The sequence below is a fragment of the Oryctolagus cuniculus genome, chromosome X (genome assembly GCF_964237555.1).
Source record: "Oryctolagus cuniculus chromosome X, mOryCun1.1, whole genome shotgun sequence".
Lineage (NCBI taxonomy): Eukaryota > Metazoa > Chordata > Mammalia > Lagomorpha > Leporidae > Oryctolagus > Oryctolagus cuniculus.
The window spans coordinates 40,659,728-40,681,147 of NC_091453.1; the positions used below are offsets into that span (position 1 = coordinate 40,659,728).

The window sequence follows — 21,420 nt, forward strand, 5'->3', positions numbered from 1 at the left end:
AACATTACATTAGGGTACCTTTTTCCCAACATCCTTGGAAATATTTATTGTTTGTTGATTTCTGCATGAAACCCATTCTGACTGGAGTGAGGTGAAACCTCATTGTGATTTTGATTTGCATTTCATTATGGTTAGTGATCCTGAACATTTTTTCATGTGTCTGTTGGCCATTTAATTTTCCTCTTTTAAAAAATGTCTTTTTAAGTCCTTTTCCCATTTCTTAACTGGGTTGTTTATTTTGTTGTTGTGGAGTTTCTTGATCTCTGTATATTCTGGTTATTAATCTTTTATCCGTTGCATAGTTTGAAAATAATTTATCTCCTTCTGTCGGTTGTGTCTTTACTTTCCTGACTGTTTCTTTTTCAGTGCAGAAACTTCTCAATTTGATGTAATCTCATTTTTAATTTTGGCTTTGACTGCCTGTGCCTCTGGGGTCTTTTCCAAGAACTTTTACATATGCCAATGTCTTGCAGGGTTTCCCCAATATTCTCTAATAATTTGATGTTGTCATATCATAGATTTAGAACTTTAATTCATTTTGAGTGCATTTTTCTGTAAGGTGTGTTGCAGGGGTCTCATTTTATATTTCTCCATTTGGAAATCCTCGTTTTCCCAGCACGATTTGTTGAAGAGACTATCCTTACTCCAGGGACAAGTTTTAGCTCCTTGGTAAAATATAAGTAGGTTTTAGTTGCTTGGATTGATTTCTGGTGATTCTATTCTATTACATTGTTTGGTCCATCTGTTTTTGTACAAGTAGCCGGCTGTTTTCTTTATAACTGCCTTGTAGTATTTCTTGAAATCTGGTATTGTGGTGCTTCTAGATTTGAAATTGTTGTATAATATTGCTTTAGCTAGCCGAGGTCTCCCATGTTTCCATATGAATTTCAGCACATTTTTTTCTACATCTGAGAAGGATGTTTTTGGTATTTTGATTGGTATCACGTAGAATCTGTAAATTGCTTTCAGTAGAATGGATATTTTGATGATATTGATTCTTCCAATCCATGAACATGGAAGGTTTTTCATTTCTTCTATTTCTTTCTTTAATGCTTTGTAATTCTCATTCATAGAGATCTTTGAAATCTTTGGTTAAATTTATTCCAAGATATTTGATTTTTCTTGTAGGTACTGCAAATATGACTAATCTTAGAAGTTCTTTTTCAGCTGCTGCATTTTCTGTGTATACAAAGGTTTTTGATTTTTGTGTATTGATTTTATATCCCACTAGATGAAGAAACTATTCCATGAGTTACAATAGTCTCTTGGTGGAGCATGTCATCTACAAATAGGGATAGTTTGACTTCCTCTTTCCTAATTTGTATCCCTTTGATTTCTTTTTCTTGTCTATTGGCACTAGTTAATACTTCCAAGCTATAAAGAACAGCAATGGTGAGAGTGAGCATCCTGGTATGGTACTGGATCTCAGTTGGAATGCTTCCAACTTTTCCCTATTCAATAGGACATTCGCCATGGATTTGTCATAAATTGCTTTGATTGTGTTGAGGAATGTTCCTCTATACACAATTTGCTTACAGTTTTCATCATGAATGTGTGATATATTTTATCAAATGCTTTCTCTGCATTATTGAGATAATCATATGGTTTTTGGTTAGCAGTTTGTTAATGTAATGAATAACATTGTTTTATTTGAGAATGCTGAACCACCCCTGCATACCAAGATTAATCCCACTTGGTCTGTGTGGATGATCTTTTTGATGTACTGTTGGATATGATTTGCTAGAATTTTTTTGAAGATTTTTGCATCTATGTTCATCAGGGAAATTAGTCTGTAGTTCTTTTTCATTGTTGTATCTTCTTCAGGTTTAGAAATTAAGATGATGCTGGCTTCATAGAAAGAATTTTGGAGGATTCACTTCCTTTCAATTGTTTTGAATAACTTCAGAAAAATTGGAATTAGTTCTTCTTAAATATCTGGTAGAATTCTGCAGTGAAGCCATCCAGTCATGGGCTTTCTTTGTTTTGGGAGGGTCTTTATTACTGATTCAATTTCTGTCTTGGTTATGAGTCTGTTTATGTTTTCTATGTCTCCATGGCTCAATTTTGTTGGTTGCATGTGTCCAAGAATCTATCCATTTCTTCTAGGTTTCTCAGTTTGTTGACATACAGCTCTTTGTAATAATTACTGATGATTCTTTTTATTTCTGTGGTGTCTGTTACATCTCCTTTTTCATCTCTAATTTAATTGATTTGGGTCTGCTCTCTCTTTTTTTCGTTAGTTGTGCCAATGATGTGTCAATTTTGTTTATTTTTTCAAAACAACAGATCCTCCTTTTGCTGATCTTATGTATTGGTTTTTTTGATATTTAATTTTGGTTTTAACAGATATCTTGCATTATTTGCTACTGGTGCTACATTCTAACTTAATACTCTAGTGTGCAAATTAAACAGTGGTAAGTGTTTCTTAGAAATTTAGTGTATCCAAAATGGTTTCAGAGCTTCTATTAAGTTAATTCTTGTAAGGTATGTAGATATATATCTAATATACTATGTTATAAAATATATAAAAAGCAGATGTCATGAAATATATAAAATGAAGACACATTAAAATAGTCTTTGGAGAAATGTGAGAATGCTTTGCTGTGGTTTCCAGTTATGTGCCAAGTTGCAGAGGTCATTATAGAGAAACTAATTTTTTTAGCTTTGTTCCCTAAGCTGTGAATAAGCCACCTGTGTTTTATATAAGCCATCTCCACCTAGGGTATATAAGACTGCACAGCCTTCCACCCATCATGTGTGGCTTAATGAGGAGGGATTCTGTTTACATCTGAACAGATCTGACTTTGCCAGATTTATTTTGGAGATTTTAGGTTTTATTAGAAAAATATATTCTTTTTAAATAATAATACAGTAAAATAGTGAAAACTATGAAATAAGTCTATAAAATATTTAGAAAGTGGAATGATATTTAAGATAGATTAATGTCATTGTGAACCGTAACGTATGGAGATCATGTCTTATTTTGAGCAGCTAACCTGAGTATCTAATCTTTCAGGTGTGGTTCCCAACAAGGGTCAATTTCCTGTGGCTGGGGGAGCACAGGAGTGGTTTCAGTGCACAGGTCCAATGTGCCGTTATGCTGAAGACCTTACCCCCATGCTGAGAGTCATGGCAGGACCTGGAATCAAAAAGTATGTTCACATCTTTTCTCTATCTCCTATTCTGCCTGTCTTGACATTAATTCTCCCTTTGCTTATTAATAACACAGAGGTCAACTTCTACCTTTCACATAAATATTTGTCAGAATTCTTATAAGGTAATTTTATATAAGTGAACTTAATATTTCACAAATAGAGAAGATAGTTTGTAATAATAATTTAGTGAGACAACACAAGCATAGAAGGTCCTTATTTTGGAATGGAAACAGGGAGTTTTAAAAAATTCATTTGGCATTTTGAGTGTAATGACTGAGCTCAGTATAAAGTGAAACTACACATATTTTTTAATCTTACCTGAAAAATCCATTCCTGGAAATTATTTACCTAGTGAGTTCTTTGGTACATTCTCTATAGTAGTTATTTTTGAGTATTTCTCATTTCCAGAAAACTTGTAGTTTCCTCATCTTCTTTACAATCATTCACCTTCTACTTCACCAAAACAATATTTGTGTAATTTAGTCCAGCTTCTTACAGTAAATTTCATTAGTTATTTAGTCATTTATATTTTTATCCCTTTTAGAGTGGAGAACATATATTTTCTTTTTGTGTTAGTAAATAAATACTTTCATCTATATTCTTGATCTCATTTTTCTTTATTAGATTCTTGTTCCATTACTTATCTCACTATGGCTAAACTCTCAAATACAAGCACTCAATCAACCCATACATACACTTGTATATATGCTCCTCATCTTTATCACTAAATTTTCCTAAGATTCTTATAATAAAAAATGAAAAAACTAAGTTTTTCTCAGTTCCACATTGTACCTCAGGTTGTGCTTTTCACTCTCATTGAAAATCTTCTTGTAGTAATTGTTTATATTCATCAGATCTAAATTATCACAGTGCTCCTTTGGTTTTCAACAACTGCATACTTGTTTTCACAACTAAAATATTTCTTGCCGAGGTCCAGATGTTTTTTTGCTGATGATAACCTTTAAATTCTTTCTTTTGTTATTTTTTTCAACTTTTATTAATAAATATAAATTTCCACAATGCAACTTTTGGATTATAGCGGCTTTTTAACCCATAAACTCCCGACCACTCGCAACCATCCCATCTCCTACTTCCTCTCCCACCCCATTCTTCATCAAGATTCATTTTCAATTATCTTTATATACAGAAGATCAACTTGGTATATACTAAGTAAAGATTTCAACAGACTGCACCCACACAGACACACAAAGTATAGAGTACTGTTTGAGTAGTAGTTTCACCATTAATTCGCATAGTACAACACATTAAAGACAGAGATCCTACATGGGGAGCAGGTGCACAGTGACTCAAATGTTGATTTAACAGTTGACACTCTTATTTATGATGTCAGTAATCACCCAAGGCTATAGAAGCCTTTTGAGTTCACAAACTCCGACCTTATTTAGACAAGGACATAGTCAAATTGGAAGTTTTCTCCTCCCTTCAGAAAAAGGTACCTCTTTATTTGATGGCCCGTTCTTTCCGCTGGGATCTCACTCACAAAGATCTTTCATTTAGGTCATTTTTTTGCCACAATGTCTTGGCTTTCCATGCTTGCGAAACTCATGGGCTTTTTAGCCAGATCTGAATGCCTTAAGGGCTGAATCTGAGGCCAGAGGGCTATTTAGGACATCTGCCATCTATGAATCTGCTGTGTATCCCATTTCCCATGTTTGATTGTTCTCTCCTTTTTAATTCTGTCAGTTATTTGCTGACACTGGTCTTATTTATGTGATCCCTTTGACACTTAATCCTATCATTATCAATAATTATGAACTTAAACTGATCAATTTGACTAGTAAGATGGCATTGGTACATGCCACCTTGATGGGATTGAATTGGAATCCCCTGGCACATTTCTAGCTCTACCATTACGGGTAAGTCCAACTGAGCATGTGCCAAACTGTACATAACCTCCATTTCTTATTCCCACTCTTATATTTAACAGGGATCACTTTTCAGTTAATTTTAAATGCCTAAGAGTAATTGTGTGTTAATTAAAGAGTTCAACCAATGGTATTAATAGAACTAAAAATACTAAAAGGAATAAATTAGTAAGTTGTTCCTCGACAGTCAGGACAAGGGCTGATCAAGTCATTGTTTCTCATAATGTCCATTTCACTTCAACAGGTTTCCTTTTTGGTGTTCAGTTAGTTGCCATTGATCAGGGAGAACATATGTTATTTCTCCCTTTGGGACTGGCTTATTTCACTCAGCATGATGTTTTCCAGATTCCTCTATTTTGTTGCTAATGACGGGATTTAATTTTTTCACTTCTGTATAGCATTCTATAGAATCCATATCTCATAATTTGTTTATCCAGTCTTCTGTTGATAAGCATTTAGGTTGATTCCATGTCTTAGCTATTGTGAATTGAGCTGCAATAAACATTGAGGTGCAGACAGCTCTTTCATTTGCCAATTTCCTTTGGGTCAATTCCAAGGAGTGTGATGGCTGGGTCATGTGGTCATATGTGCCGGCCTGCGGCACGACGAACTGGGTCTTCCTGAAACAGAGAGTGGGAATGCGGGGACAAGGACGCAAAGAATGGAGCCAAGACAAGTCCTGATCAAGGCTCGTTTATTGAATAAATGCAGTAGTATTTAAACATGACCAGTTGTTTACAAGGAGGAGCACAAAAGATTTACATATCAAAACGGCTCTTAAGGTTACAATAAAAACACTTAGGTGATAAATGAAGGTTACAGGTGTGGCTGATTATTTGTATCATCTCTTGTGAAAGGTTTAGGTTCCTCCTGCCTTTTCCCGGAATCTCCCCTAGCCTAATTGTCTGTGCCGGGGAAGTCTCCATTCATATGTTTAAGTGTAAACAAAGGGAGCGATTATCTGTGGCTGCCCACATTTCCCCCTTTTTTATTTTTTGAGGCATTGTTCCTGTCTTAGGTTGCCCGTGTCTCTTCTTGTCCTTACCCGTCATTGGATACCCCAGACATTCTCTGAGGCTCCTGTCTTAGGTTGGTACAAGGAGACCGAGTCTTACCCGTCATTGGAATTCAATGCCATCTTTTTTTGGCTCGGGGGGTAAAGCTTGTGGACGCAACTTTAAAATCTCAGACCAAATGGCAGCAAATGTCACAGAGAGGCATTGGAATATACAAGGAAGGCACAGATAAAAGGGCAGGAGACAGAGAAGGAGGAATTGACCATAAGAGTTACTTTAACAGTTTTGACCAATACATCAACGAGGCCTCTTTTCCAGATTTGATAAAGGTATACCGGAGTCTGTCAAGGTGACCAGTTTTGATACGGTAAAGTCAGTATTCTCCCTTTTCGATTGATCAGTCATATTAAGCCGTTGATTTTCAACTTTATCTCTCCCAATACGGAATAAGTTTTGATTGTTCCTTACCCATAGTACGAATTCTGTTGTTTTAATTCCGTTATCATAAGTGCATGAACAATTTTGAACTACTGGTGCGCACCAAGAGTCCATGGCCTAGGCTTAGTTTGATGTGAGCCGGCAAGCTTCATTCATCTTCAGGGGGATCCCGATCATCAATGTTATCATAATGAAGATGGAGGGGTTGCTTCGTGACATTGTCTGTTTGCCGCACAAGTCGCTCAGGTAACCATCGTACTTCATTGTCTTTTTGCGAGAAAATGGAAACATGTCCACGTCCCCATATTAAAACAGGGTCAGGTCCATACCATTGAGCAGTTAGAGGGTCTTTCCACTTCACATAGACTTGTTGTCTTTTGGTTTCAGGATGCCAGTGACGATCAGCTGCAGTTTTCCCTTGATTATCCAATATTAAAAAATTTAAGATGAAAAGAGCATGTGATAGCCATTTTTGTGGGGAATGTGCCATGGTCCCGTATTCCCCCTTTTTTATTTTTTGTAAATAATTTTTTAATGTGGCATGTGCACGTTCCACAATACCTTGTCCCTGGGGATTATAAGGAATCCCGGTGATATGAGAGATGTGGAAGTTAGCACAGAAGCGCTTAAAAGAGTTGGAAGTATATGCTGGGCCATTATCAGTTTTTATCTGTATGGGGGTTCCTAGAACAGCAAAGGTCTGAAGGCAATGAGAGATGACATGTTTGGCAGCCTCGCCGGATTGTGGGGTGGCAAAAACAAAACCTGAGCATGTATCTAAAGAAACATGTATGTATTTTAGTTTACCAAATTCAGGAAAATGGGTAACATCCATCTGCCAAAGCTGATTAGGCGTAAAACCTCTAGGATTCACACCATAATGAGGGACTGGGAGAAATGTGACACAGGAAGGGCAGGATTTTACAATTTGCCTTGCCTGTTCCCGGGTGATTCCATATCTTAATCGTAAGGTTTGGGCATTAAGGTGATGCAAATCATGACCATGGGATGCTGCTTCTATAGAATAGACGCGTAAAATATTGTCAGCAAGTCTATTGCCATCATGTAAAGGACCAGGCAGGTCAGAGTGGGCACGAACGTGGCCAATGTAGAACGGCTGCGTCCGCTCACGGATTAAGGATTGAATATGAATAAATAGTGGGGTAGCCTGAGAAACAGAGGAAAATATAGAACAAGTCTCCAATAGTGGTACAGAATAGAAAACATATTTACTATCAGTATAAATATTAACGGGAGTATGCGCTGTAATCTGCAATGCCATGGCAACAGCAGCCAATTCTACCAGTTGTGGAGAAGAAAAAGGAGTAGAGAAGGAAATAGTACGTTTGTCATAAACAATAGCAGCCTTTCCTTGTTTAGATCCGTCAGTGAAAACGAGAGAGGCTGAAGGCAGGGGGTTGAACCTAGTGACCTTAGGAAAAATGCAAGCATGAGATTGAAAGAATTGTACAAGCTTGTTAGCAGGATAAGAATTTGAGGTCTGGCCAGAGTAATGAGCCAGGGCCAGTGGCCAGTCATCAGTAAAGGAGAGAAGCCAAGAAACCTGTTGACCAGTATAAGGAAGACATATAACATTAGGTTCAGATCCAAAATTTTTTCTGGACTCTAATCGTCCCTTAGAGATCAATTTAGCAACAGCCAAATAATAAGGAACAATTGATTTTTTAGAGGAATTATTTAAGTGAATCCAAAGCAGGGGAGCACCCTGCCAGAACAAACCCGTAGGTGAATAAGCAGTTGCTAATACTAAATAATACAAGGGCTTACTATAATCAAGGTAAGTAAGGAAATTTCTTTGTAAAGCATCTTGAACCTTTTGTAAAGCTAGTCGTGCCTCAGGAGTAAGTTCCCTGGGGGAAGTAGGATCGGGATCCCCCTTTAAGATATCAAAAAGCGGTTTTAAATCTCCAGTTGTTAAATGTAGGGTAGGCCGAATCCAATTTATATCCCCTAATAGTTTCTGAAAATCGTTTAAGGTTTTTAGGGTGTCTAATCGTAGAGTCACCTTCTGTGGGACAATTTTTCTAGGATACAGTTGATAACCAAGATAGTGATACGGATGATGCAATTGCACTTTATCTGGTGCTACTTGTAAACCATACTTATGTAATTGTTCCTTCATAATTGATAAACACAGGTGTATTTCAGATTCTTTTAGTCCAGCAAGCAATATATCGTCCATGTAATGAATTATGTAAAGAGAAGGGAATTGAGTTCGGACACTAGAAATCGCTGAAGAAACGAACTGTTGGCACAGGGTGGGGCTGTTGGCCATACCTTGGGGGAGGACTCGCCAGTGATACCTTCTCATAGGTTCTTTGAAATTAACGGAAGGCACACTGAAAGCAAATCGGCAACAATCGGCAGGATGGAGGGGGATCGAATAGAAACAATCTTTTAAATCAATGACAGCAATATATGAATTCTTTGGAATGGCTGAAGGGTTTGGTAACCCAGGCTGCAAAGGCCCCATAAGTTGCATAGTGGCATTAACCTTTCGGAGATCCTGCAGGAGTCTCCACTTTCCTGATTTTTTTCTGATCACAAAAATGGGGCTATTCCAGGGGGAAGTGGACGGGACAATATGTCCTGCCCGCAACTGTTCTTCAACCAGGGCTCGAGCAGCTACTATTTTTTCCTGCGTTAAAGGCCACTGCTCCGTCCATACAGGTTCATCAGTTAGCCAATGAATTTTGTCAGCATGGATGGCAGGTTGAGCAGTGGCCACTAAGGGTTTTTTATATTTGAAAGTTGGCTATCAGGCACCTCATGAGTAGGCCCAAAAGGCTTTATTTCATTGGGGCTACACAGTATTGCTCCTAATTGGGATAGGATGTCTCGTCCCCATAGATTGGTAGGCAAGCCCTTTAAAATATAAGGTTTAAAAATTCCGGTATGGCCAGCATCATCCTGCCATTTGATGAACTCGGCACTCTGTTCTAAGTCCTGACTCTGTCCTATCCCTCTCAGCTGAGTCATAGATGAATGCTTTTTCCAGTTTAATGGCCAATTGTTAGAGGCAATAACTGATACATCAGCTCCTGTGTCTAATAATCCTTTAAAGTTTTTTCCATTCAATTTCAATGCAATAATGGGGCGATCTTTTGTGATAGGCTCCAGCCAGAAAACATCTGAGGACCCAAAGCCTTTATTGCCCCTATAGGTAGCCTTATAGTTAGAATTATAGCTTAAGGGAAGCAAAATCAATTGTGCGATCCGTTGTCCTGGGGAAAGTGTTATTACAACATTATTAGCTTGGGCCATGATTTTTATCTCCCCCGAATAATCATTGTCAATGACACCAGGAAAAACCTGTAAACCTTTCATTGTTAAGCTACTGCGTCCCAAGAGTAATGCAAACATGCCCGGTGGTAGAGGCCCAAAAATTCCAGTAGGGAGGGCCTGTGGTCCCATATCCGGGGTTAATATCGTGTGCGTAGAGACGCTGAGGTCCAATCCGGCACTCCCTGGGGTTGCTCTCCAGAGGGTGCTAATGTCCCCTACTGGGGTTGTTGGGGGAGGAAAGTCATGGCCCCATGGATTTGTTGCGGGGCCTGGGGCTGGCCCCTCCTCTCGTTTCCCGAAATATTATTAACTAAGGAATTTCCATCTTTATCTGTCCTTGAACGGCATTCTTTTGCCCAATGCCTTCCCCGTTTACATTTGGGACATAAAGAAGGGGGAATGCTCCTATTTTTATTGTTACCTGAAGTATCGTTTTGTGGGCAGTTCTTTCGCAAATGACCTCTATTTCCACATTTGAAACATTCCTTCTTATTCATTTCTGCCCTTTGAGCTGACTCTTTTAAGGAAATTCCTTGTAAAGCCGCAGCCATAGCCAAACCCTTTGAATAAGAGGGGCCAATATCTGCACATATCTTAATATATCCATCCAAATCAGTTTTCTTTCTGTAAGGACGAAGTGCCTGCTGACAGGGAGTGTTAGCATTTTCAAATGCTAATTGAGTGACAAAAGGTATACCAGCCTCAGGGTCTCCGAATACCCTCCCTGCTATCTGTATTAATCTATTAACAAAATCAGCATAAGGCTCATCTGGTCCTTGAATAGTCTTAGACAAGGACTCACCAATTTTTGCTCCTTTAGATGGCAATATATTCCAAGCACGCCTGGCCGCAGCAGCAGTTTGTTGGAAAACTGCGATGGGTTGAACCATTTGTCTTTTAAGGTCTTCGAATTCACCTTCTCCCGACAGCATATCAGCATTCCAATCCGGATTTCCCCCCTGGATATTTAACTTAGCGGTGCGGCGGCATTGGTCAACAAACTCTGCTTTCCATAATAAAAAATCGCCTCCAGAGAGGCAAGCTTGAGCTATTGTTTTCCAATCAACTGGTGCTAGAGTAGTTTGAGACAGACTATCCAACAGAGTTTTCGTATAGGGAGCAGTAGGCCCATATGCATCACAAGCAGATTTTAAATCTTTTAATATTTTAAAAGGCACTGGATGGTGACGGCGCATTTCCTGGCCGCCCTCTGTATATATTTCCACTGGAAAAGCATCAAAAAAGATTTCGGCTCCCTCCCTGCCTTGCTCTGCGGCTTCCCTAAGAGTCTGGGCAACACTCTTTTCAGGATATATGATGCTCTTTATTTTAGTTTGGCAAATATTCCCCTTTTTTAGAAAGTAATAATCTTTATCACCATTATCTTTTTTAAAGGATTCAAAAGGAGGAGCGGAGGGAACAACCTTTTCCATGGAAATAGTGGATCGGCAGGATCGATTATCCTCACCATCACTGCTTCTAGCTTCCTCAATTTTCTCATGTAGGAAGTCAAGAGCTCCTCTCAGCAAGGTTTTATCTCTTTGTTGATTTAAGGTATCCTTTACTAATGACCATAGGGAGAAAGTTAACAAGGGTAATGAGTCAGCTCCATGTTCTTGTAAATAAGAATTAAGTTCTTCTCCAAGTTCCTCCCAATGTGCCTCATCTACAAGGCCTTCTTCAATAAACCAAGGACATACAATCTCTATGGTTTCTATAAATTGCTCTATTACTTTCTTTTTTAACCCGATTCCTTGCGTCTGCAATAATGCCTTCACTGCCTTTACTACTGGGGGTTTTCCCGATGCTTGTCCCATAATGCCTGCTCAAAATAAATCTCCACAATTTTGGTGTCGGGTACTCACCACAAATTGTATACCTCTATAGTCGCGACTCCGTGAATCCAGGTTCCTCACTGCTTCTCTAATTCTCAGGTCCCTGTTCGGGCGCCATTTGTGCCGGCCTGCGGCACGACGAACTGGGTCTTCCTGAAACAGAGAGTGGGAATGCGGGGACAAGGACGCAAAGAATGGAGCCAAGACAAGTCCTGATCAAGGCTCGTTTATTGAATAAATGCAGTAGTATTTAAACATGACCAGTTGTTTACAAGGAGGAGCACAAAAGATTTACATATCAAAACGGCTCTTAAGGTTACAATAAAAACACTTAGGTGATAAATGAAGGTTACAGGTGTGGCTGATTATTTGTATCATCTCTTGTGAAAGGTTTAGGTTCCTCCTGCCTTTTCCCGGAATCTCCCCTAGCCTAATTGTCTGTGCCGGGGAAGTCTCCATTCATATGTTTAAGTGTAAACAAAGGGAGCGATTATCTGTGGCTGCCCACAGTCATACATGACCTCAATTTAACTGGCAACACTATTGACTACATTTCCTCCTTGAAAAAAATTGACATTGATTTTTTTGATGAACACTACTCCATTATGTATCCTATATGTACATTTTCCCCTTTTCATATTTCTTGTTGGTTTTTCTTCAACTTTTATTTATTCTAAGATCCTCACTTACTTCCCTGTCACCTCTTTATTCAACTTCACACGATGACTCCGTCTTCATTGGCTGCATCAACTATTTCCCATACAAACAACTTCAAAATTTGTACTTCCGATTTATTCTTCTTATGTAGGCTACAACATTTACTAACTGGATATCTACTCATCTCATATAATCAAAGCTCAACATGGCATAAACTGATTTAATTTTCCTGTCTGTGCTCTTGCCAAACTTCAGATACTGGACCACAATTAACTCAATCACCATACCTGACTGTATTTCTCACTACTTACAACTAACTAAAGCTGAATCCTATTAAATCAACCTCCCAATTATTGCTTAGACCTTTGCAATTTTCTTCCTTACCATCATTATAATACTAGTTCAGAGACAATAATTTCTCATCTGGAAAACTTCTACAGTCCTCTGTCTTTTCACTGTACCTTCAGTCTTGACCCATTCCAAAATGTCTTCTTTCATGCAGCCAGAGAAATAATTTTTAAACGCAAACATAAATTCAAAAGGTGTAGTACATTTTCTAGAACAAAATTCTCTATCATCAGAAAACCACATTAGACCTAAAGCTCAGATTTTTGGGTAGAAATAGTAAGCATATGTAAGTAATTTACTGATGTCAACTTCTGTTTAATCCTTTATAGGTTAAAACTAGATGCAAAGGTATATGTGAAGGACTTGAAATTTTACTGGATGGAACATGATGGAGGCTCATTTTTAATATCCAAGGTGGACCAAGATCTCATTCAAGCACAGAAAAAGGTAATTTTGAATAGAATTTTAATAGAATTCATATATAGTCAAACAGATGCCATTATGGCCATTTCTTTTACTAAGTAAAAAATATTTCTGTGACAACAAATATAATCAGAATAGTTGTGTTAAGTAATGTTTATCTGATTTTTCATAGTTTAGGTTTTTTTTTTTAATCTGGGGAGACTTTTTAAATTACAGTTTTAATTTACGTTATAGTCAAAAATTTAATGCTCCACTAAATAATAGGTTCAACAAATAAAAACTGAAAAGACCTTAGTTCAGTGAGTATACAAGCAAGTGGTATAAACAATAATCTAATGAAAATATGATCATATTACTCATATATAGATACTTTCAAAATAATCACAGATCATTAAACTATAATGGCATTTCAATATTAAGCATTGTTTGACAAAGATATAAAACAAAGTTTGAGAAAACCATTTTTGCAGGGATAATGAATCACAGGTGGTGTTTTGTTTTTTTTTGTTTTTTTTTTACACTTTTGATGTTTTTCTTTTTAATTTTAGATATCACTTATAAGAGAGAATGTGCAGTGTTTGTCTGTGTCCGGCTTTTTTTCACTTGGCATGTCTTACAGTTATATCCGTTTTGATGAAAACTGTAGAATTTCATTTTCATTAGCTGGAATCACCTATCACACCTTACAAAGCCGTTAGAATTTTGTTAAGCAATTCAGAGAAGTTGCATGTGATAAAATAAACAAACAACAAAAAAAGGGTTTTTATATGTTAATGAACGCTCACTGAAAGAGAAATCAGGAAAGAAATCCCATTCACAATAGTCACAAAAAATCAGATATTTACTTTATTGTTTTTATTTTTTCAAATTTAATTATTAGTTTTAAAAATTCATTTATTATCAATATTTTAGCTTTTATTTAATGAATATAAATTTCCAAAGTACAGCTTATGGATTACAATGGCTTCCACCCCCCATAACTTCCCTCCCACCCGCAACCCTCCCCTTTCCCACTCCCTCTCCCCTTCCATTCACATCAAGATTCATTTTCGATTCTCTTTATATACAGAAGATCAGTTTAGCATATATTAAGTAAAGGTTTCAACAGTTTGCACCCACATAAAAACACAGAGTGAAAAAACTGTTTGAGTACTAGTTATAGCATTAATCACAATGTACAGCACATTAAGGACAGAGATCCTACATGAGGAGTAAGTGCACAGTGACTCCTGTTGTTGACTTAACAAATTGACATTCTTGTTTATGGCATCAGTCATCACCCTAGGCTCTAGTCATGAGCTGCCAAGGCTATGGAAGCCTTTTGAGTTCACTGACTCTGATCATATTTAGACAAGGCCATGGTCAAAGTGGAAGTTCTCTCCTCCCTTCAGAGAAAGGTACCTCCTTCTTTGATGACCTGTTCTTTACACTGGGATCTCACTCACGGAGATCTTTCATTTAGGGTTTATTTTTTTTTCCCAGAGTGTCTTGGCTTTCCATGCATAAAAAACTCTCATGGGCTTTTCAGCCAGATCCACGTGCCTTAAGGGCTGATTCTGAGGCCAGAGTGCTGTTTAGGACATCTTCCATTCTATGAGTCTGCTGTGTATCTCACTTCCCATGTTGGATCGTTCTCTCTCTTTTTTATTCTATCGGTTAGTATTTGCAGACACTAGTCTTGTTTATGTGATCCCTCTGACTCTTAGTCCTATCATTATGATCAATTGTGAACTGAAATTGATCACTGGGATTAGTGAGATGGCATTGGTACATACCACCTTGATGGGATTGAATTGGAATCCCCTGGTATGTTTCTAACTCTACCGTTTGGGGCAAGTCAACTTGAGCATGTCCCAAATTGCACATCTCTTCCCTCTCTTATTCCCACTCTTATATTTAACAGGGATCCCTTTTCAGTTAAGTTTCAACACTGAAGAATAACTGTGTATTGATTACAGTATTCAATCAAAAGTATTAAGTAGAACAAACAAAAAAAATACTAAGAGGGAAAGCCAAGACACTCTGGGTAAAAAAATAAAACCTAAATGAAAGATCTCCGCGAGTGAGATCCCATTGAAAAGAATAGGTCATCAAAGAAGGAGGTACCTTTCTGTGAAGGGAGGAGAGAACTTCCACTTTGACCATGGCCGTGTCTGAATATGATCAGAGTCAGTGAACTCAAAAGGCTTCCATAGCCTTGGCAGCTCATGACAGGAGCCTAGGGTGATTAATGAGGCCATAAACAAGAGTGTCAATTTGTTAAGTCAACAACAGGAGTCACTGTGCACTTACACCTCATGTAGGATCTTTGTCCTTAGTGTGCTGTATATTGAGATTTAATGCTATAACTAGTACTCAAACAGTATTTTTCACTTTATGTTTCTGTGTGGCAGCAAACTGTTGAAATCTTTACTTAATGTATTCTAAACTGATCTTCTGTATATAAAGAGAATTGAAAATGAATCTTGATGTGAATGGAATGGGAGAGGGAGTGGGAAAGGGGAGGGTTGCGGGTGGGAGGGACGTTATGGGGGAGAAGCCATTGTAATCCATAAGCTGTACTTTGGAAATTTATATTCATTAAATAAAAGTTAAAAAAAAAAAGTAAGAGGGATAATGTATTAAGTTGTTCATCAACAGTCTGGACAAGGGCTGATAAAGTCACCATTTCTTATAGAGTTCATTTCACTTTAACAGGTTTCCTTTTTGGTGCTCTGTTAGTTGTCAGTGATCAGGGGGAACATAAGATATTTGTCCCTTTGGGACTGGCTTATTTCACTCAGCATAATGTTTTCCAGACCTACCAAAGATCACTTTTCAGATAAAATTTAAACACCTAAGAATAATTGCGTGTTAATTACAGAGTTCAACCAATATTTCTAGAACAAAAAAAAATACTAACATGGATAAAGTATTACATTGTACATCAACAGTCAGGACAAGAGCTGATCAAGTCACTGTTTCTCACAGTATCCATTTCACTTCAACAGGTTTCCCCTTTGGTGCTCAGTTAGTTGTCGCCAATCAGGGAGAACATATGATATTTGTCCCTTTGGGACTGGCTTAATTCACTCAGCATGATGTTTTCCAAATACCTCCATCTTGTTGCAAATGACCAGATTTCGTTGTTTTTGACTGCTGTATAGTATATTTAGAGTACATGTCCCATAATTTCTTTATCCAGTCTACTGTTGCTGGGAATTTGGGTTAATTCCAGGTCTTAGCTCCTGCGAATTGAGCCGCAATAAACATTAATGTGCAGACAGCTTTTTTGTTTGCCAATTTAATTTCCTTTGGGTAAATTCCAAGGAGTGGGATGTCTGGGTTGAATGGTAGGGTTATCTTCAGGTTTCTGAGGAATCTCCAGACTGACTTCCATAGTGGCTTAACCAGTTTGCATTCCCACCAACAGTGAGTTAGTGTCCCTTTTTCCCCACATCCTCTCCAGCATCTATTGTTGGTAGATTTCTGAATGTGAGCCATTCTAACTGGGGTGAGGTGAAACCTCATTGTGGTTTTGATTTGCATTTCCCTGATTGCTACTGATCTTGAACATTTTTTCATGTGCCTGTTGGCCATGTGGATTTCCTTTTTTGAAAAATGTCTATTGAGGTCCTTGGCCCATCTCTTAAGTGGGTTGTTTGTTTTGAAGAAATCAATCCTTGTCTTTTAAATGGACAGTTCAGGCCATTAACGTTCAATGTGACTTTTGATTAGTAACTTTGCCCTACCATTTGCCAAAGATATTTTCTAATATATGTTTTGAACTTCCTGTGATCTTTTGCTGTGAGGTTTCCTTCCTTTACCTTCTTTCATATTGATGACCATGTTTCTGTGTTTCTCTGTGTAACACATCTTTAAGCATCTTTTGCAGGGCTGGACGTGTGGCGATAAATTCTTTCAATTTCTGTTTGCTGTGAAATGCCTTTATTTCGCCTTCATTCACAAATGAGAGCTTTGCAGGATATAATATTCTGGACTGGCAGTTTTTCTCTCTTAGTACCTGGGCTATATCTCGCCATTCCCTCCTAGCTTGTAAGGTTTCTGATGAGAAGTCAGCTGTGAGTCTAATTGGAGATCCTGTGAGTGATATCTGACGTTTCTGTCTTGCACATTTTAGGATCTTTTCTTTATGTTTCACTGTGGTGAGTTCAATTACAACATGTCATAGTGAGGATCTCTTTTGGTCATGTTTATTAGGGGTTCTGTGAGCTTCCTGTACTAGGATGTCTCTGTCGTTCTCCAAACCTGGGAAATTTTCTGCTAGTATCTCACTAAAAAAGCCTTTTTTTTCCTAGAATTTTATTTTCTTTTTTTATTTATTTTTTTATTTTTTTTAACTTTTATAAAATGAATATAAATTTCCAAAGTACGATTTATGGATTACAATGGCTTCCCCCACATACCGTCCCTCCCACCCACAACCCTCCCCTTTCCCACTCCCTCTCCCCTTCCATTCACATCAAGATTCATTTTCGATTATCTTAATATACAGACGATCAGCTTAGTATACATTAAGTAAGGATTTCAACAGTTTGCTCCCACACAGAAACATAAAGTGAAAAATAATAGATGATATTTTTTAAATGATGATGAAATCAGATCAGACCTATTGTCATGTTTAATCCCAGTGAGAGTCAAGTTGGGAGTTGATAATTTCTTTTTTTTTTTTTTTACAGAGGATCAGTTTAGTATGCATTAAGTAAAGATTTCAACAGTTTGCACCCCCGTAGAAACACAAAGTGAAATATATTGTTTGAGTACTCGTTATAGCATTAAATCTCAATGCACAGCACATTAAGGACAGAGATCCTGCATGAGGAGTAAGTGCACAGTGACTCCTGTTGTTGACTTTACCAATTGACACTCCTGTCTGGCATCAGTAATCTCCCTATGCTCCAGTCATGAGTTTCCAAGGCTATGGAAGCCTTTTGAGTTCACCGACTCTTATCTTGTTTAGACAAGGTCATAGTCAAAGTGGAGGTTCTCTCCTCCCTTCAGAGAAAGGTACCTCCTTCTTTGAAGACCTGTTCTTTCCACTGGGATCTCACTCACAGAGATCTTTTGCCAGAGTGTCTTGGCTTTCCATGCCTGGAATACTCTCATGGGCTTTTCAGCCAGATCCGAATGCCTTCAGGGCTGATTCTGAGGCCAGAGTGCTATTTAGGACATCTGCCATTCTATGAGTCTGCTGAGTATCTCACTTCCGTGTTGGATCACTCGGGCCTTCTAATACTTTCTTCCTCTCCATGCCTTCAGGAACTCCTAGAACCCGAATGTTGGGTTTTTAAATAGTATCCTGTAGGTTCCTGACAATATTTTTTAGATTTCTAATTTCCTCTTCCTTTCTTTGGTTTGACTGTATACTTTCCTGTTCTCTGTCTTCCAAGTCCGATATTCTCTCTTCTGCTTCACCCAATCTATTTTTAAGGCTCTCAAATGTGTTTGTCATTTGATCTATTGAATTCTTCATTACATTATGATTTTTCGTCTCTATCATAGTTTCATGTTCTACTAGTTGTTTCATTTCATTTTGATTCTTCCTTAATATTTCATTTCCTTGAGAGCGATTTTCTGTCTTGTCCATTAAGGATTTCTGTAGTTCAAGAATTTGTTTTTGAGAACATCTTAATGTTCTCATCAACTTTTTGAGATCCGCTTCTTGCATTTTTTCTATCTCATCATCTTCATAATCTTGAATTGGGGTGTCTTTTTCATTTGGGGGCGTCATAGTGTCTTCCTTGTTCTTGTTACCTCGGTTTTTGGGTTTGTTGTTTGGCACATTGGATATATTCCTTGGTTTCTTCGCTGTGGTGCTTTTTCTTGTTATACTATGACTCTAGATTAAGTGGACTGTCTGCTTTAATGGATTCTTAGAGGCTGTGATGGGTGTGGCCAGAGAGCTCTGTTTGGTTCTTCAGGGTTAAGGGTGTGTCAAATGTGACTCACCCAGGTTGTTCTCTCTCTTGCTCGCTCTCTGTCTCTCTGTCTCTCTCTTTTTTTTTGACTCAGAAGGGACGTAATTCCACACAGCTGAGTGGAATTGAGGGTAGTTGATGTATGAAATCTGGTCTCTGTGGGTATTCGTCTGCTCTCTCTATCCCAGGGACCATACAAAGGGTTTATGCAGTCCTCAGTGTGGTCTCAAATTTCTCCACAGTCTCTCACTGGGTTGCCATGGTTACCGAGTTTATTTACTCGTGAGTTCTCTCGCCCACCCTCAGATTTACACAATCTCAGTTCGTTACCTCCACACTTTCACTAGGTCCTAACCTCCTGTTATTTCTCCCCACCAGAGTCAGGTTTTTCTGCTTGGCTACTGGCGGGTGCCGCTTTATGTATGTCTAAAATGGCGCCTGCTCTTTGTCTTGCTCGGCTTTGAAAGGTGAGTGGAGAGAGAGGCTAGTGTCCATGCCAGTTCCCCTTATTTATTCGTTTTCTTCTCTCCTCCAGTCGTCCTGGTGAGCTTTCCCCAGTGGGGCTTTCATTCCCTCTAGGCTCTTTCTGCCTTTTCCCGCCAATGTCTCGGGTTACAGAGGTTTTTGTCTCACCTCCCCTTCCAGTGCTGGCGAGCAGATTCCATGGCTGTCCTCCACACCATGGGCGTCCTTGCTCTCACTGTAGGTCCTCTGTGTCACATCCACTAGTTTCCTCTGCAATTTTTTCCTGAGCCTTTTCCTGAGACTACAGTAACTCCACTTCTATTAAACTATCTTTTTCCCGGACTATTAGTGTGCGCCCTCACTATTCCGCCATCTTGTCTCCACCCCCCCTTTTATTATTTCTTATAAAGCAATTCTAATAGTTTTAAACTCCATCAGCTATTGTATTTCTCTTTGAAAATATCTCTTCATTTCTGAAGGACAGTTTTGGTAAGTATAGTTTTCTTAGATAGCAATATTTTTATCTATTTATTTATAAATTTTAGGCATTGTCCTATATTTTTCTGATCTTCATGATTTCTGTTGAGAAATCTGATTAAATGTTTAAAAGTTATTTAAGTTATACAAGTTTAATGTATCTCAGATATACAGATTTAGTAACTTAGTGACATACAGCTGCGCAACTCTCCTTCTCATCCATGTTCCAACCCTTCTACCTCCTACACCACACATTTGCACTACTAATTTTTACAAAGACCTATTTGCAGTTTATTTATTGATCATATCGTTAACTCTAGTAAAACAAAAGTTCAACAAATATTACGAATAAGGAAAATAAAAAACACTGAACCTCAATGGAAGAGATGAAGGCTGTAACCAATCATCAAATATCAAAATGTATATTTCACTCCAGTATTAAAATCAGGTACTCTACTAGTTACCTAAGATCAAAGAAAATATGTGATAATATGTGATATCCATCTTTTTTTGGGACTGGCTTATTTCACTAAGTATACTGGTTCACAATTGCGTCCACCTTGTTGCAAATGATAGGATTTCACTTTTTTTTTTTTTTACATCTGAGTAGTACTCCATATATATATATATATATATATACCAAAATTTCTTTATCCAGTCAACAGTTGATGGACATCAAGGTTGATTCCCTATCTTAGCTATTGTAACTTATACTGCAATGAACATGGTGGTACAGGTAACTCTTTCAGATGTCGATTTCTTTTGGTTTGGGTAAAATCCCAGGAGTTGTGGCCAGGTTCTAGTATCTCTCTCTATCTGTCTTTCTCTGTGTCTCTGTAACTCTGCCTTTCAAATAGGAGCCTCTTCCTGGTCTCCCATGCAGGTGCAGGGGCCCAAGCACTTGGTCCATCCTCCACTTCCCTCCAGGCCACAGCAGAGAACTGGACTGGAATAAGAGCAACTAGGACTAGAATCCGGCACCCATATGGGATGCCGGCACCACAGGTGGAGGATTAACCAAGTGAGCCATGGCGCTAACCCCAACTCCTAGGATTTTACTCAAACCAGTAGAAATCAGCATCTGAAAGAGTTATCTGTACCACCATGTTCATTTCAATATAAGTTACAATAGCTTAGATAGGGAATCAACCCAGATGTCCATCAACTGTTGACTGGATAAAGAAATTTTGGGATACACGCACACACACACACACAATATGGAGTACTACTCAGATGTAAAAAAAATGAAATCCTGTCATTTGCAGCAAGGTGGACTCAGTTGTGAACCAGTATACTTAGTGAAATAAGCCAGTCCCCAAAAAAGATGGATACCACATATTTTCTTTGATCTTAGGTAACTAGTAGAGTACCTGAATTTAATATTGGAGTGAAATATGCATTTTGAGATTTGATGATTGGTTACAGCCCTTGTCTTTTCCATTAAGGTACGGTGTTTTTTATTTTCCTTATTCATAATATTTGTTGAACTTTTGTTT

At 38.1% G+C, this 21,420-nt stretch overlaps 1 protein-coding gene across 3 annotated transcripts in view; it reads left to right on the forward strand.

Annotated features, from left to right (window-relative positions):
- Positions 1-21,420, forward strand: part of FAAH2 (fatty acid amide hydrolase 2) — a 217,511-nt gene that overhangs the window by 130,455 nt on the left and 65,636 nt on the right. For all 3 annotated transcript variants that reach the window (XM_070067362.1, XM_051827718.2, XM_070067361.1), the window contains 2 exons: positions 3,017-3,152; positions 12,971-13,088. In XM_070067362.1, coding sequence (XP_069923463.1) covers positions 3,017-3,152; positions 12,971-13,088 — 254 coding nt within the window. The remainder of the gene's footprint in view (positions 1-3,016; positions 3,153-12,970; positions 13,089-21,420) is intronic.